Source organism: Boleophthalmus pectinirostris, unplaced genomic scaffold (genome assembly GCF_026225935.1).
Source record: "Boleophthalmus pectinirostris isolate CB_2022bp ecotype Guang Dong unplaced genomic scaffold, ASM2622593v1 HiC_scaffold_12, whole genome shotgun sequence".
Lineage (NCBI taxonomy): Eukaryota > Metazoa > Chordata > Actinopteri > Gobiiformes > Gobiidae > Boleophthalmus > Boleophthalmus pectinirostris.
The window spans coordinates 22326175-22340737 of NW_026571018.1; the positions used below are offsets into that span (position 1 = coordinate 22326175).

A 14563-nucleotide genomic window follows, 5' to 3' on the forward strand; every position below is an offset into this window, starting at 1 on the left:
TTTCACCGCTGACAGGACAAGGCTGCAAAATGAACCAAAAACAGGTGACAGGTTAAAAGTCACGAACCCTCGGGTTACTGCATGCGTAACCAAATCGCTGGGCCAAAATAGTTTAGGTGCTGTACCCGAATGTATCTCTCCCAGCGCCCCAGACTGTACTATCCATAAATCAGCCGGACGTGGTGCACACTTTGGGGTGCGTCAAAGCACGCAGGTTTAGTGCCACTGACGGTATTCCGACTATTTATGTGGCTCAGTGTTGTCAGTAAGTGACCGATTACCACTCCTTTTCACAGGTCACTGCAGTGACCCCAGCTGGCTGTTTATCCTACAGATCATAAGTAATTATTAGTCTATATTACAAGCAGACCTACTGTAAAAGTGACCTATTTACTTAAGGCTCTAGTAGTTACTTAAGTCCTACCCTGAAGGAAAAAAACAAAAAAAAAACGAAAACATGAAAGCTACCAGTAACCTAAATTTTTCATTTAATGTCACAAAAATGTTAAGTTGCACAACTATGTCTTGTGCTGTACAACATCAACCTACAAAAAATGGTTATTTTTCAAAAGCTCATGAACATCCAAACTTAATTTGAAAGATTTAAGAGGAAGAGGCTATATTTATATTGCAGCATAACCTGAAAGTGATCCATAAATGTTTTATTTTGATACATTTACAGAAAAAAAATAAAGAGTCAGGCACACAAGAAGAAAATTGACAACTAAGATTTCACTCTGAATCTACAGACTGTGAAAGCTGTAGTCAAAATTGCACATAAAAGAATTGATTAATAATACACTAATGCACCACCAGAACATTGTCCATGCCCACAGTACGCACTCATGCTTAATGGCAAAACTGACTGCATGCCAGGAGGATTTCCAACACTCTTTTCCTGCACCTCTTCAATGTCGTTTAATCTGTCCTTTCCTTTCATAAATAGGATAAAGTAAAATTAAAAACCTTTAAGTTGAAGAACAAACTGTCTAAATATGTCCAAAATGAAGCACTGTTTGGAAATTGAACAGCAGAACTATTATTTAACTTTGGAACATATTTGAAACAAAAAGATTACATCAAAACAATAAGAATAACATGCGCCAACTAAAATAAAACATACAATATAGTCTTCAAGAATGATATGACAAGTTATGACAGAACTTGAAGTATGTCTAGTGAGTAACAGTCTTATTGGATTAGTTATATAGATACACATCATGATATAGTGCATACTTTATACTGTATGCGATAAAACAGTGGATGAGGTTCTCTTTGTTGAAATGCTGCAGCGTTTTGTCCTTATGGCTTAGTTTATGTCTCAGATGTAGCTTTGGATTGATATATGACAGCAAAGATATATATATATGTATATATATATATGTATATATATGTATATATATATATATATATATATATATATATATACTTCTATTTTATATTATTTTGGGCAGAAAACATTAGTATTGTTTTTTGTGTGTGTATGCCTCAAATCAAAACAAAATCTAGAATGCATTAGCACAATAAAAGTAACGGAAGGGAATACATCAGCATTAAACAATAGAAAAAGATGTACTTGCAGTACACAAGCTTCTTAAGTAGAAATACAGTACTCTATAAATATGTATTTGGCCCCTAAAGAATATTAACTGCAGGTGCCCTGGGTAGGACTTCTCTCACTGAAATGCCTCTTTTCAGGAGGCACCTTAAGTATTTACTGCCACAGAAGCAAAATGCAGAAATAAAGAGGAAGATGAATTCAAACACTAAATCAGTTTGGCATTAAGAAGCAAGCAGTTCTATAAAGGCAAGGTGACATTTATTATGCTACACATTTTCTATTAGGGTTACTGACTAAACGCTTGCCATGTTAAAGTCAGATATCTACCAGATAGGTTCTAGGTCCAAAAATATCCCTTTAACCTTTTATTTTTCACAAATCATACCCTGAGATTTCAATAAGCATGTCATTCAAGTTGTATGAACTATGTCAACTTAATAATAATTACTCCAAATTATTATGATAATTATAGAAGTGTATATTTAAACCTTAACATCTACATATATCTACTAAACTGGCCTTTAAGACACGTGTACAATACAGTACTGTCACTAGAGTATTTCATATATGACAGACAAAAGCAAACAGCACTTAACCGATTACATCAGAAAGCTAATATAACGCACATTGATAAATTGAACTCTGCTAACAACAATAGAAAGCACATATATAGATACATGTTAGCATTTTACAATTTTAAAGACTCTAACAAATGTGGCAGTATGGCATTCTCCCCTATATGTTATTGCAAATGTCATACCAAAATCAGTGCTTTTTGCCTTCTCTTATACTTGCAGAGTATCAGTCATTTGATATAATTATATATATAATATTTCTAAAATATATATCAGTGGCAAGTTTCCGCTCTGTTTATGCTTTAGTCTGAATGAATAGCTGGTCTTATAGCACAGCCAAAACATTGTCACAGGACATGTTAGCATGTACACTATGTTTACAGTAGCCACAATCAAAGAACAAATGAACAAGGACATCCTTAGAGAGACTAAGGGAATTATTTTCTTGTGTGTTTATATACAGACAAAGTATGTCCATTACACAATACAAAACTATACTCTTATTTTGATATAGAGCCTGCTTGAAGAAATAGAAACTTATTAGCAGGATTATAAATGCATCCGAAATGTTGTGCAAAAATAAAAAGTAAAGAGCCAAAATTATCAGCAATGACAGTGGAAATGCACAGTTGGTCAGTGAATGATATATGTAATGTCTTAAAACCTCACATCACCACAGCAATGCAGTCCAGCTGATCCAAACTCAACTGCCACACTTACAAAGTGCATCCCACATTTGGATATTACACGTCCCCTTTAAAATATTCAAACCACTTCAACAACAATCTGCCTCAAGAAACCATAAAGTAAATTCATGCAGCTGTCACTTTTGTATCTTGAGCTTTAGCTGAGCAGCTTTGGCTTGTCCCAGTTTTGTGTGAATGTCCACATGTCTTTCGAAGAAGCTGACAATAGCGGGCTCATTTAACAGTGATGCTATGACCTGCTCAAATGAAAAAGACCACTCCACTTCAGATGGCTCAGAGCCTGGTGTGTCCTGGCTGGTCTGGGAGCTGCTAGTGTCTGTGCTGTCAGGGGAGATGGTGGTATCATCAGCAGGAGACGCCTCTGTGGAGGTGGGGGCAACTTTGGAGGAGGGTGAGGGGCTGGTGGGCTCCTGCAGTTTACGTCCGACCTCTTCCATCCTTAACAGGAGACTGGTTACATGGGCTACAGCGCGATACAAGGACTCCTCCTCTGGGTCGCCGTGGAAAATGTTGTACAGCGTCTTGGAGAACTGGATGAATTGAGCCTGAGAAAAAATGTAAAAGTGCATTATAAGTTAACTGACATCCATACCATCATAACATGCATAGACTTTAAGTAGTGTTGTCAAAAGGGAGAGACTCAACACCACAATAATAAAAAAATATATTTTCTTAGATAATACACACTTATTTTCATCCAAAAATATATTACACTTACACCGCTGATATAGAAACTAAGACCAAAACTATTGATCAGTTCACATGAGTATCTAAATTAGTATCAATTAATATGTATGTTAATGAACTTCAGATCAACAGTTGAACAAACACCATGAACTAGGAACAATTAGACTAACAGGCAGGGTAGTAGATACGGGGGACAAAGGGGTCTGTTGTTCCGGGCTGCAGGGTTTTAGGGGCCCAATGGCCCTCTTTGTATTAATTAAAATTTGGATGTTATCTGATATACCTGGTTGATCCTTGGCAGATCTTTAATTGTTTCTTCTTTCTTGAGTATTTCATTTTGCCATTGTTTCAAATAAGCCTGCAGGTCCACTTTCCCTCGGCCTGTTAATCATATACAAATTTGTACATTAATGAACAATATAACATTCCTAATACTTACATGAACTGTGATATTCTAATATTACCTCTTTCAGGACTTTTCTTGATCACACCATCTTCAGGAAGTTCAAAAGCTAAAATAAAAAGTACTTTAAACACATTATAAGAATCAAATGGGCAAATGTTAGTGATAAGTACAGAGAATATATTAAAGTGAGAAAAAAGGAAGTCCACATTTAGAAAGAGGAGGAAAGAGGCTAACCAGTGTGTATATTCTTATGAGGAGAGTCTTCAGAGAGAGAGAAGTGCATTCTTTGTTTCTGTGCGTGCAAAGGGCTTCCTGTGTAAGCTGTTCATAAGGGAAAGGAAAGAATAAAGAAATTAGTAGTACAGTAAGAAAACATTAGGAACAGTAAGTGTGGTGAGCATGTCACATTTGAAAACATGTCTGGGCAGATGTTAGAGTTGGGTTAGGGTTACATTGAATATATTTGTTAAATTAACACATTTAAATAAACACTTGGGTATGCTGCATGTGTGAAACAAGTACACACCATGGGTCCATGCATGGGGGTTTTCAAAGTTGATTACAGTATTATTGTTGTCAGGGCATTCAATCGCTTCTTTCACCTGTTTTTTCCTTTTAAAACTGTTAATATGAACGCATGTTTGACATAGATGATGGCGATGACATTTACGGTTGCTTTTAATCAGCAGGGGACACACTCAAGTAATTATATGCTATCGTCACAAAAATTACCACATTTATGGAGCATAACTAATGACTGTCATTTCTTGTTGATTATTGAAAGAAGAGTGAAAAGTCAGACTGAACCGTTGATATCTTGATAAACTTATTCCTAGTGTTATGCTGTAGACATTGCACACTACTATTTATTGTATGTAAAACTTTTATGTCTAGGAGCTAAAATACTACAGTCAGTGTTTAAAGCTTCCGTCATGTTATATTTAGCTCCAAATATAGTGTTTCTACATGCTTCCTTCAGTTATGCAGATGAGTCATGAAGCAGAGAGCGTGCACATTGTGTACAAGTCACTTCCCAGCAGAAGTCCCACATTAGTGTGTTGAAGTGCAATCAGCTGCTGCCTTTTTCCTTGTGTTTTAATGCAATGATCAATGAACTGTAGATGTGTTATTTAATCTGGGACACAGGGGCAGGACCTGTCCTTGGTGCTGAAGCAATGTGAGCTCCTCTCAAGCCATAAATCATGCTGTATGTGACTCATGTTCTGCTGCCTTCTTTATCTCTGACTCTAACTGTCAGCTGTAATTCACACACTTCCTCTTGGCGGATCCCAGAGACACTACTTCACTACAGACTGTGCTCTCAGCTCCTCACACCCATCGTTGCCATGGCAAAGTCCTTTCACACCACACATTGGTTATTCTTACTCTGCCTTCAAGCAGCTAGTGCCTAATGATGCAAAAATTAGGCACATATTCAAGGAGAGTTTCTTTTCTGGAGCATTGTGCTCATGTGACTAACTGAGGAATGCAGAAATGTCCACTGAAAGACCTATTCCTGCTTTGTCAGCTGCTCCACAGAGGAATGTAAACACACTTATTATGGGACATTGCTCATTACTTCTGTGTGTAATTGTTCCGTGTGGTATTTGTTGGCTTTTAGAATAAATGCAAGGAGATATTTCTGCCCAATAAAGTTGTTTACAAACAGTTGCTGCATTTGAACTTTGACCCTTTTCATTGACCGAATACCTGTGATAATGGTTGGCTTAGAGAGTTCAAAGTCAAAAGATCACTTTCAGTTTAACACGTGCCATTTGGGACAATACATACTGAAATATGCTCACCTGGAGGGAGATGTAGCTTGAAAAGAAACTTCAGCTTGTTTGTGAAGGATCCCCCATACAATGTATCTGCAGGTGAAATGCAGCGTTAAGGAAATAGAATGAGTCACATTATGTAATATATTTACTCACATACCAAGGGCACAGCAGAACTCTTTAAAGTTTACGAGGCCGTCCTGGTTCTCGTCAATGAGGCGGAAGACCCACAGGGACAGAGTGCTTTTGACTGGGCAAAAAGCCCATGGCTCCAGCAGGAAGAAGAGCGTGCTGAACTGCTGAAAGCCCAGCTGATACTGCTCCAGATAGGCCAAGCTTGGATCATGGTGGAGTAGGGCTGGACTGTTCATCGTCCAGTAACAGCTCAGGAAATGCTGCCTCTGAAACAAAGAATAAAATAATGTTTTCTGTTATTATTTTCATTATTCTGTGGGTGACATTTTTAACAGAATTTGTTGTCTTACTTTGAATAAATAATAAAGTTCATCAAGCTGAGAGGCAGTAAATCTGACGTCTTGTGATACCACCCGAATCTAAAAAGGTGGAAATGTACAGAATAACACAACAATACAACTGTTCTATCAACATTATTATCCTGACTAACTTACAACATTCTGCTTGGTTGTGTCCTCTAATGTCTGTATGACGTAAAGTTTATTTCTTTTCCGAGAGCTTTCAACTTCTTCAGAGCGTAAATGTCCATATTTCTACAATAAAAGGTGAAAAAATTCACTACTGGATTAAGCAGATAAACTGTGTGATCTATAGGACTCCATACCTCGTATGCTTCTCGTATCAGTTCGCTGATATCCACACCAAAATGAGATGATTTGTCATTGGTCCCCAATGAAGCCTGCTGAACGGTTGGAGGCAATGGACTGTCCTTGTTTGTCACACTATCAAAAAATCTAAACAAGAAATGACAATACATTGTCTAACAATTCTTTCCTATTCATGTGTTTTAGCATCCTGTTATATGCAACATCACCATTCAAAAGACTGAATATTTTGCTTTGAATGGTTCATTACTATGGCAACAGTCCTTAAATTTTTCATCATTTTGAAACCCACTGATAGTCACTGAGAAGCAAGTTGTAGCTCATTAACACATACCTATTGAGAATAGTGACAGCCTCTGCGTCATCATGGCAGCTGATCAGGGCGTCCATGTTGTAGTCGAGCACAGCCAACCCAAGCTGCAGAATCGCTTTGATGCCGTCGTAGAAGAAGCAGTCGACCACATTGACCGCACTCTCAATGGGCAGAACGCTGATGAAGAGAGTGAGGAACCAGGATAGGGACACTGAAGAGAAGAAGCTCAGGTCGGTCATGTGCTCCACCAGCTGCGGCAGGTTCTCGCGAATCAGGTCTTCAAACACTGCTTGGTCAACCAATGCACCTGGACATAAAGCAGTTTAAATAAATAAATATTATAAATATGATAAATATATATATACACACACATATATACATATATATATATATACACACACACACATATATATATATATATATATATATATATATATATATATATACATGGAGCGACATAACCAAGTGGCGGGCATAGTGTACAGAAACATCTGTGCAGAGTACGGGCTGGAAACCCCAGGATCAAGGTGGGAAACACCTCCAAAGCTTGTGGAGAATGACCGAGCCAAGATCCTGTGGGACTTCCAGATACAGACGGACAGGATGGTGATGGCGAACCAACCAGACATAGTGGTGGTGGATAAGAAACAGAGCAGAGCCGTGGTGGTGGACATCGCAATACCAAGCGATGGTAATATCAGGAAAAAGGAACACGAGAAGCTAGAGAAATACCAGGGCCTCAAGGAAGAGCTGGAGAGAGCCTGGAAAGTAAAGGCATCAGTGGTGCCTGTGGTGATCGGACACTCGGGGCTGTAACCCCCAAACTGGAAGAGTGGCTTCAACAGATACCGGGAAAAACAATGGACATCTCAGTCCAGAAAAGTGCAGTACTGGGAACAGCAAAGATACTGCGCAGAACTCTCAAGCTCCCAGGCCTCTGGTAGACGACCCGAGCTGAATGAGGGTGAGAGAGACCTACCACCGTGGAAGGTGAGAAACAAATTTTTATATATATATATATATATATATATATATATATATATATATATATATATATATATATATATATATATATATATATATATATATATATATATATATATATATATATATATATATATATATATATATATATATATATGTGTGTGTGTATATATATGTGTGTGTGTGTGTGTGTGTGTGTGTGTATATATATATATATATATACATTTTTTTTTTTTTTACTCTCAGCCCAAAAGGGTTTAGTCACAAACTCAATTAAAACTTTTACTTACCAATAATTCTGCGGTTGAAATAATCTGGCAGCATCCTTTCACAAACAGCCACTAAAAGCCAGAAAGCCTCTTCTTCTTTTGCATAAAGAAGCAGCACTGAAGTGAGAATGTTCATGGCCTGACAAGACATACATATAAAATAATAAATTATGTTTTAAAGAATGTAAACAATAAACACATTTTTTAAAACAAGTAAAAAGTATTTTTTTATTATTTAAAGATATAAAAATACAAAAAATATATCTTTATTCCTTGGCTGCTTCAGAATTAAGGGAAATTAGGATCGCTGCCACAGGATTAAACAATTTAAAGCAAAATACTATACTTTGATTCAGAAAGTCTTCAAAATGTTGAATTTAACAGGAAGTCTAAACCCATGAGTAGTTACCTGGCAATAGCCAATTTTGGGGTTCCTGTAGGCATAAGCAGTGAGGACTCTGCGCAGAGCTGAGATCCCAGTGTCACTCTGAAAAGCGGGGTGCTCGGGCAGAGAGCGGTGCAGGTCTCTCTCAATCTCATCTGTGGCCAGTGTGCTGGTGCCCAAAGACTGCTCCACCAGCTCAGTGTAATAGCCTGGGTGAGTGGCCATGTCATTCACAGCTCCTACAGGGAAAAACCAAAATAGAGCTACAATGTGCATACTCCAAGATGTTTCTCTTAATTATTTATGCTGGGTGAATAGACTAGCCAAGGAAGTCTTTGCCAATACACCCTTTGATGCAGCCAACTCAATCATAATAAAAAAAAAAAACGATGGACATAGGCCGGTAACAATAACAAATTTTGATGGGCACAATAACCCTGAAGCAGGATTTTCCCCAAAAATATTCTACATGTACAATATTGAAGAAAAACTACAATAAAACAGATGCAATAAATAAATAGCAGAAAGAAACACTTGAGTACTGGTAGTTAATTTGTATCAGTTAAGAGTGATATAATGTGTATTAAATCCTCTACAGCTCAAATGTTATTATAGTACAGAAAAATAACACCAAGTTCTCTGCTAGTTTAAAAAAGTACACAGGATAAATATTGAACCTTGACCTCTAAAATTATTGTTCTGGGTATCATATATCGAACGGCAAGTCGATGCTAAGAGCCTATGACAATTTAATAGATACCTGAGAAAAGCATCCACAGCTCTCCTCTCAGAGCTTCAGGGACGCCACGCACAATCAGATCTCGAGTCTTCTTTGTGAAAAACATACTTGTACCACGTCCGTATTCAGAGAAATGTATGTTCCAAGATTGTTCCTTCATCTTCTCTTTAAGCTACACAAAACATATTAGAATACAATTAGTGCAGGCAACATATGTTTACATGCGCTGATTCTATTCTATGTGTTATCAGATTATTGGACGTCCTGTAAACAGTGGCTTTGTTCACATGCACACCAAAATCTGATTAGAATCTGATTTCTGACCTGCAAACTGCACAATCTGATGCAAGTAATCAGTAATGATCTTGCTGTTTGCATTTCATTTTATTTTTTATTGAGCTCTAAAAAATCTGATAAGATTTTGTGAGGGAATGTAACTGATTCGGAGTGAATAATCTGAGTTCTATCTGATTCTTCACACCTGTGTAGATTTTAACAAGGAATGTTTTGCAAAAAAAAAAAAAAAAAAAAAAAAAAAAAAAAAGAGAAAAATTAAAAAGAAAATGTTAAAGATTCGTTATACGTTGATTCAATTACACGTGACAAATTTATTTCATCCATATAAACACAAACCAAACAAGCATTGTGAAATAGATAGGTACCATTTTGGGGTCAAGGTTTTCCATGTCTTGTGGGTGAAACACTGTCATGAGGGCCTCGGTGCTCACGGCCTTGGAGCTGCCTTTCTGCCCGACCATCAGGGTCACATCCTCCGGGTTATCCTCAAAGTGATTGATGAGTGACTGACATTCCCCTCGGATGGCCTAAAATCAAGTGAAGTCATATTAAAGATGACTGCACTAAAACATGGGTAATGAGATTGGGATGCCAATAGGAGTTACCTCAGATGAGGCAGAGTGCAGAGGACTGGCACTAATCCCACATCTGCTGCGTATGGAGTTGGCGAGACGCTGGTAGTCGCGCACTTCAGAGAAACGCAGTGCCCTCTTCCCGCGTACACACACGGTCAAAGCCCTGCTGCCAGAGTCTGGCTTCTCAACATTAACAACCTGAACAAAAATGGATGGTTTTATTCTGGCTAATTTAAAGTGATATCATAAAGATATAGTAAATTACCTCACGCATTGGGATGATGACATGACACTGGCTTCCATCCTGACTGGCAAAACAAAGGTAGTTTTCAGAAAGACATATCTTGCCAAGTGTGTTAAAATGGCTGAAGGGCACCCAGAGAAAGCTTTCATGGACTTCTAATAAATTCTCTTCTTTAGGAAGCCTAAAAAATGTCCGAAACTGTTCACTCTTTGCATGAGCTTCTAGACCTCTGAAACAAAAAACGAAAGAAAAGATACAATATACAATAAAGATACAATAGGACAAAAAAAAATTATATATGTGTGTGTATGTGTATATATATATACACATACATACACACACACACACACGTATGTATGCATGTATATATATATATATATATATATATATATATATATATATATATAATATATATATATGTGTGTGTGTGTATATATATGTATATATATGTATATATATATGTGTATATATATATATGTGTATGTATATGTGTATATATATATGTATATATATGTGTGTATATATATATATATGTGTGTATGTGTGTGTGTGTATATATTTATACACACACATACATAATACATACATACATATATACACATATGTACACACATATACATACACATACATACATACATAAATAACGGGATGGGAGGTAAACTGTACCTCTTTGTGATTTGCAGGGGGTCACGAAGCATTGGCTCCTTTTGGAAAGCCTCTTTGTCAAAAAGACGCTTAATAGAGTAATCTGCCAGTTGTTCCATGATTACAAATGTCTCATTGAGGTGTAGCAACATTGAGAAGTAATGATCCTCGCCATGAGCCAAAACATGGATACTTTCAGTCAGAATGACATTTGAAGTTTTCTCCAGCCTCCATATCTCATCCCAGGAGATGACCAACTTCACTACATGGAGACAGAAAGTTTAAAACAAAATAACACATATTTTTTTACTTGCTCTTTTTCAGAAAGTAATAAGATGCTTTGCTCAAAATATTCAGTTTTATGGTGAATGTAAACTAAAGTATATTGAAGGCTAGGCTGACTCACCCTCTGCTCCCAGCAGGTATGAATAGAAGCAAAAGAAGTTGGTGCTGAGGTAGAGCCAGCCCTGGCATGGCACTTTGCCTTTCCAGTAGCTGCATGAGTAATAAGTTACCAGCTTCTCCTCTGGAGGCAGCTCAAACCACTTCTCAAACCTCAGAAGAGCCTCTCGGAACTTCTCCGGATCATCCTCAAGAACCAGAGACGATTTGCCTTCCTCAGCAATCAGACCCTTCACCACACATAACATCAGGTAATTTAGCAGGGAACATGCCAAGAGAGCTTTGTTAGGGAAATGTAAATACAGTAAGAACACATGACAATAAAGATAAACCCTTACTCTAATCTTGCCCTGCACAAAGCTGGTGATATCTTCACTTGAGTCAAAAACCGAGAGTGTCCTCATGATGTTCTGCTGTAGCCACTCCCAGTGCTGAAAGATCTCCTCTTTGGTCACACCTGAGCAAAGATTCATTAATTTGTTTAAATTCAGTCTGTCAATATCTCTACATGATTATGCAATTAATAACTGTCACCTCAAAGATCATTATGACAACTTACCACACGCTATCGACCAATAGATCTGTGAGTCTGGTGTGTGATGCAGAATGCGATAGGGGGCAACTTTGGATGTCGAGTCCAACACAGTGTCCAATGTGCCCACAAGGAGCCCTATAAGTTAAAGGCAGTTAATTAATATGCTTCATTAGAAAGCACATGCTGCTCTGTTATAAGCTTTGAAGTTCAGAGGAATTCTTGATCCTAGTGAGCCTTAAAAAATGCATAAAAACACTCTCTCTTAGGAGATAACAAATTTAAAGCTAAAAGCACTGCATCCAACTCTGAAATGAAAGCAAAAATCTCTCTGCTCAATATTTTAAATGGTAGTGTTAATATATGTATGTACATAGAACTTCCAGCTAACAGTAAAATTATTGACTGATCCTAGAAAAATTACAGGTTGAAATTCAGTGAAAAATGTGTTTTGCAAAGGCCTAAATGTGAGTCTGGATAGTTGCCTGTCAGTGTCTGTCTCTAAGAATAACGCTGCAATTAACTGGTGATTGTCCTACAGCAGCCAGCTCATGACAATAAAGGCTTGGATAGTTCTCTATAACAAAGTAGAGGATTAATGAATGGATAATGAGACATAAGAGTAACATATTCTTATAAAGGTAAGTTTGTGGTCTAGGAGACTGTCTTTGGTCTTAAAGACATTTATGCTAATGCTTTCCAACATTATAAAGGAATGGATGAGATCATGAAAAATTATACATTTGCATAAATGATCTTAATACATATAAAGAAAGATAAACATGTTTCCCTTTTTCTGTTGTGTAATAATTAAAAGTGAGAGCCATATTTGATCAGTGTAAATCAAGCCATTAAAATGAACAAAATACCTATCCAACTGTCTGACATGTCCTCCATGAATAATTAACCAGTGTGCAGAGAAACCACACGTTCAGCATCAGCAAAGCACACACAGTAGTTGAAGAGCAGTGGCTAAAGGATCAAATACTGGTGACAATACCCTGTACAATAATACACACTAAAGATAAGAGAAAACAAATAGAGCATACTTCAGACAAACAGCTCTTATCATGGAGTGGGCTTCAAGCATAACATGTATCATCATCAGCATCATTTAATCTCCACTGTTAATGTAAACGCCTGCTCACCCATCACTATCTTTGCATTCCTCTACATTTTCATTAATGATCTGTTAATTGGGCTAAGGTGAACGTCACTTTTGACAGTTACTATAGATAGTTCTGCCATTGAGAAATCAAGCCTAGCAGGGACAATGGATTTTATAAACATTTTCACTGCACAATATTTATCTGTATTAGGTCTACTGTATAATAGTGCAGTTTTGTAAACTTTTGTTGTCACTAGGATCACTGAGGTGTCATGATAACAGTGCTGCTGCCTCTTGCTTAGTAAGGCTTTGGAAACATGAAATCTCAAGACAAAAGAACAAACAGCATAAAACAGCATGAACCCAAAAAGATGGGTAATTTTTAACTCACTTCAGGGTGTTCACTGATCTTGTGCTGCTCACAGTATTTATAAGCAAATTACCACAAGCAGTGAAGTCAGTACAGTCTGAACTACAGCACGTGTGAATGTACAGATGTTGGGTGTATTGTTCACCACTACGCTTTTAAGGCCACATAAGTCAATGAACTGACACGTACGCTCAAGGGAACACGACCGTTGCAAACTCACCGTTGGTGTCATAATAACAGTCGCGCTGCCTTCTCGTACTAGTGAGATTTTGAAGCTAGACTCAAACCTGTTGCAGTAAGATTCAGTAATGGAAGCACACTGTGACTGTAGGCTGCATACGCCCATGGGTTAAAAAATATAGACGCAATATAAGATAATAAAAATGATAATATGCGAACATGCCTATAGTGTACATTTGCAGACAAGAACATATTGTCAACATTGATATCTTACCTGTCAACCCTCCGCCACCTTCTCCATACCCTCGCCTCCGTTGCAGAATGAAGTACTCGTTATCCTTCTCGGTGACCCATAATTTGAAAGCGTTTTTCAGCAAAATCTCTTCAGGTTTGAGCCACATGTTTCACAGGTCATTTAATCGTCTGTAAAATCTGTCTGACATGTCACAGTTGGCTGTAATGTAGCCCAATATTGAATCTACGGACATTTGTTTGTGTCCGAATCCCTCCCTTCCCACGTCGACAAGAAATTCTGCCAAAGTTGCAAGGCATGATGGGATTGTAGTTTCTAACAAGAAGGCGGCGCATACGTCATTTCATGTGTCAGTCAGTCACATAGACTGTATATGGTCAGTCAGCAAAAAAATATGTTTTGTAACCGAACATTACAATTATAAAAAATGAGAATTACATTTATGTCTGTGTCTTTGTCAGGCTGTGTGTACTTCAAGACTGAAATTTGTTAGGCATGGATATAGACAGTTTTAGTGAGAAACTGTACTATATAATAATAATTTAGACATGTATACATATACACACATATTACAGAACAAAAAGTATATTTTTCCAGTCGGATACGAAGCTATGTAGTATTTTTGTGAACAGCAGCGGTCATCAGACATCACTGTATGCATTCTTACATTAAAATGTGTATTATTCTAACCATTTTATAAAACTGTTAATAATTATCAGTCAATTAACCAAGTGACTGATTAATCAATTAGCT

General features: G+C 37.3%; 1 protein-coding gene across 2 annotated transcripts; it reads right to left on the reverse strand.

Annotated features, from left to right (window-relative positions):
* Nucleotides 1-647: 647 nt before the first annotated feature.
* Nucleotides 648-14424, reverse strand: tbc1d8b (TBC1 domain family member 8B). Of its 2 annotated transcripts, XM_055149011.1 has the most exons (21): nucleotides 13832-14424; nucleotides 11927-12037; nucleotides 11706-11824; nucleotides 11372-11597; nucleotides 10987-11227; nucleotides 10342-10549; nucleotides 10107-10274; nucleotides 9867-10028; nucleotides 9226-9376; nucleotides 8490-8704; nucleotides 8102-8219; nucleotides 6849-7134; nucleotides 6514-6643; nucleotides 6344-6442; nucleotides 6200-6268; nucleotides 5875-6115; nucleotides 5742-5807; nucleotides 4171-4257; nucleotides 3995-4042; nucleotides 3814-3911; nucleotides 648-3388 (listed from the first exon to the last, which is right to left on the reverse strand). In XM_055149011.1, exons 1-21 carry the CDS (start codon nucleotides 13956-13958, stop codon nucleotides 2960-2962), a joined length of 3399 nt encoding a protein of 1132 aa, XP_055004986.1. In that variant the 5' UTR covers nucleotides 13959-14424; the 3' UTR covers nucleotides 648-2959. The 2 variants fall into 2 exon arrangements, with proteins under 2 accessions (XP_055004986.1, XP_055004985.1); XM_055149010.1 differs by lacking the exon at nucleotides 4171-4257 and having other exon boundaries at nucleotides 13832-14422.
* Between the last annotated feature and the right edge of the window lie 139 nt (nucleotides 14425-14563).

Coding starts and splice junctions, on each gene's coding strand:
- tbc1d8b (XM_055149011.1), bottom strand. CDS start 13,958: ATGTGGCTCAAACCTGAAGAGATTTTGCTGAAAAACGCTTTCAAATTA. Junction 11,825..11,926: donor CTATTGGTCGATAGCGTGTG/GTAAGTTGTCAT, acceptor ATCTTTGCTCAG/GTGTGACCAAAGAGGAGATC. Junction 5,808..5,874: donor AGAGTTCTGCTGTGCCCTTG/GTATGTGAGTAA, acceptor TTTCACCTGCAG/ATACATTGTATGGGGGATCC.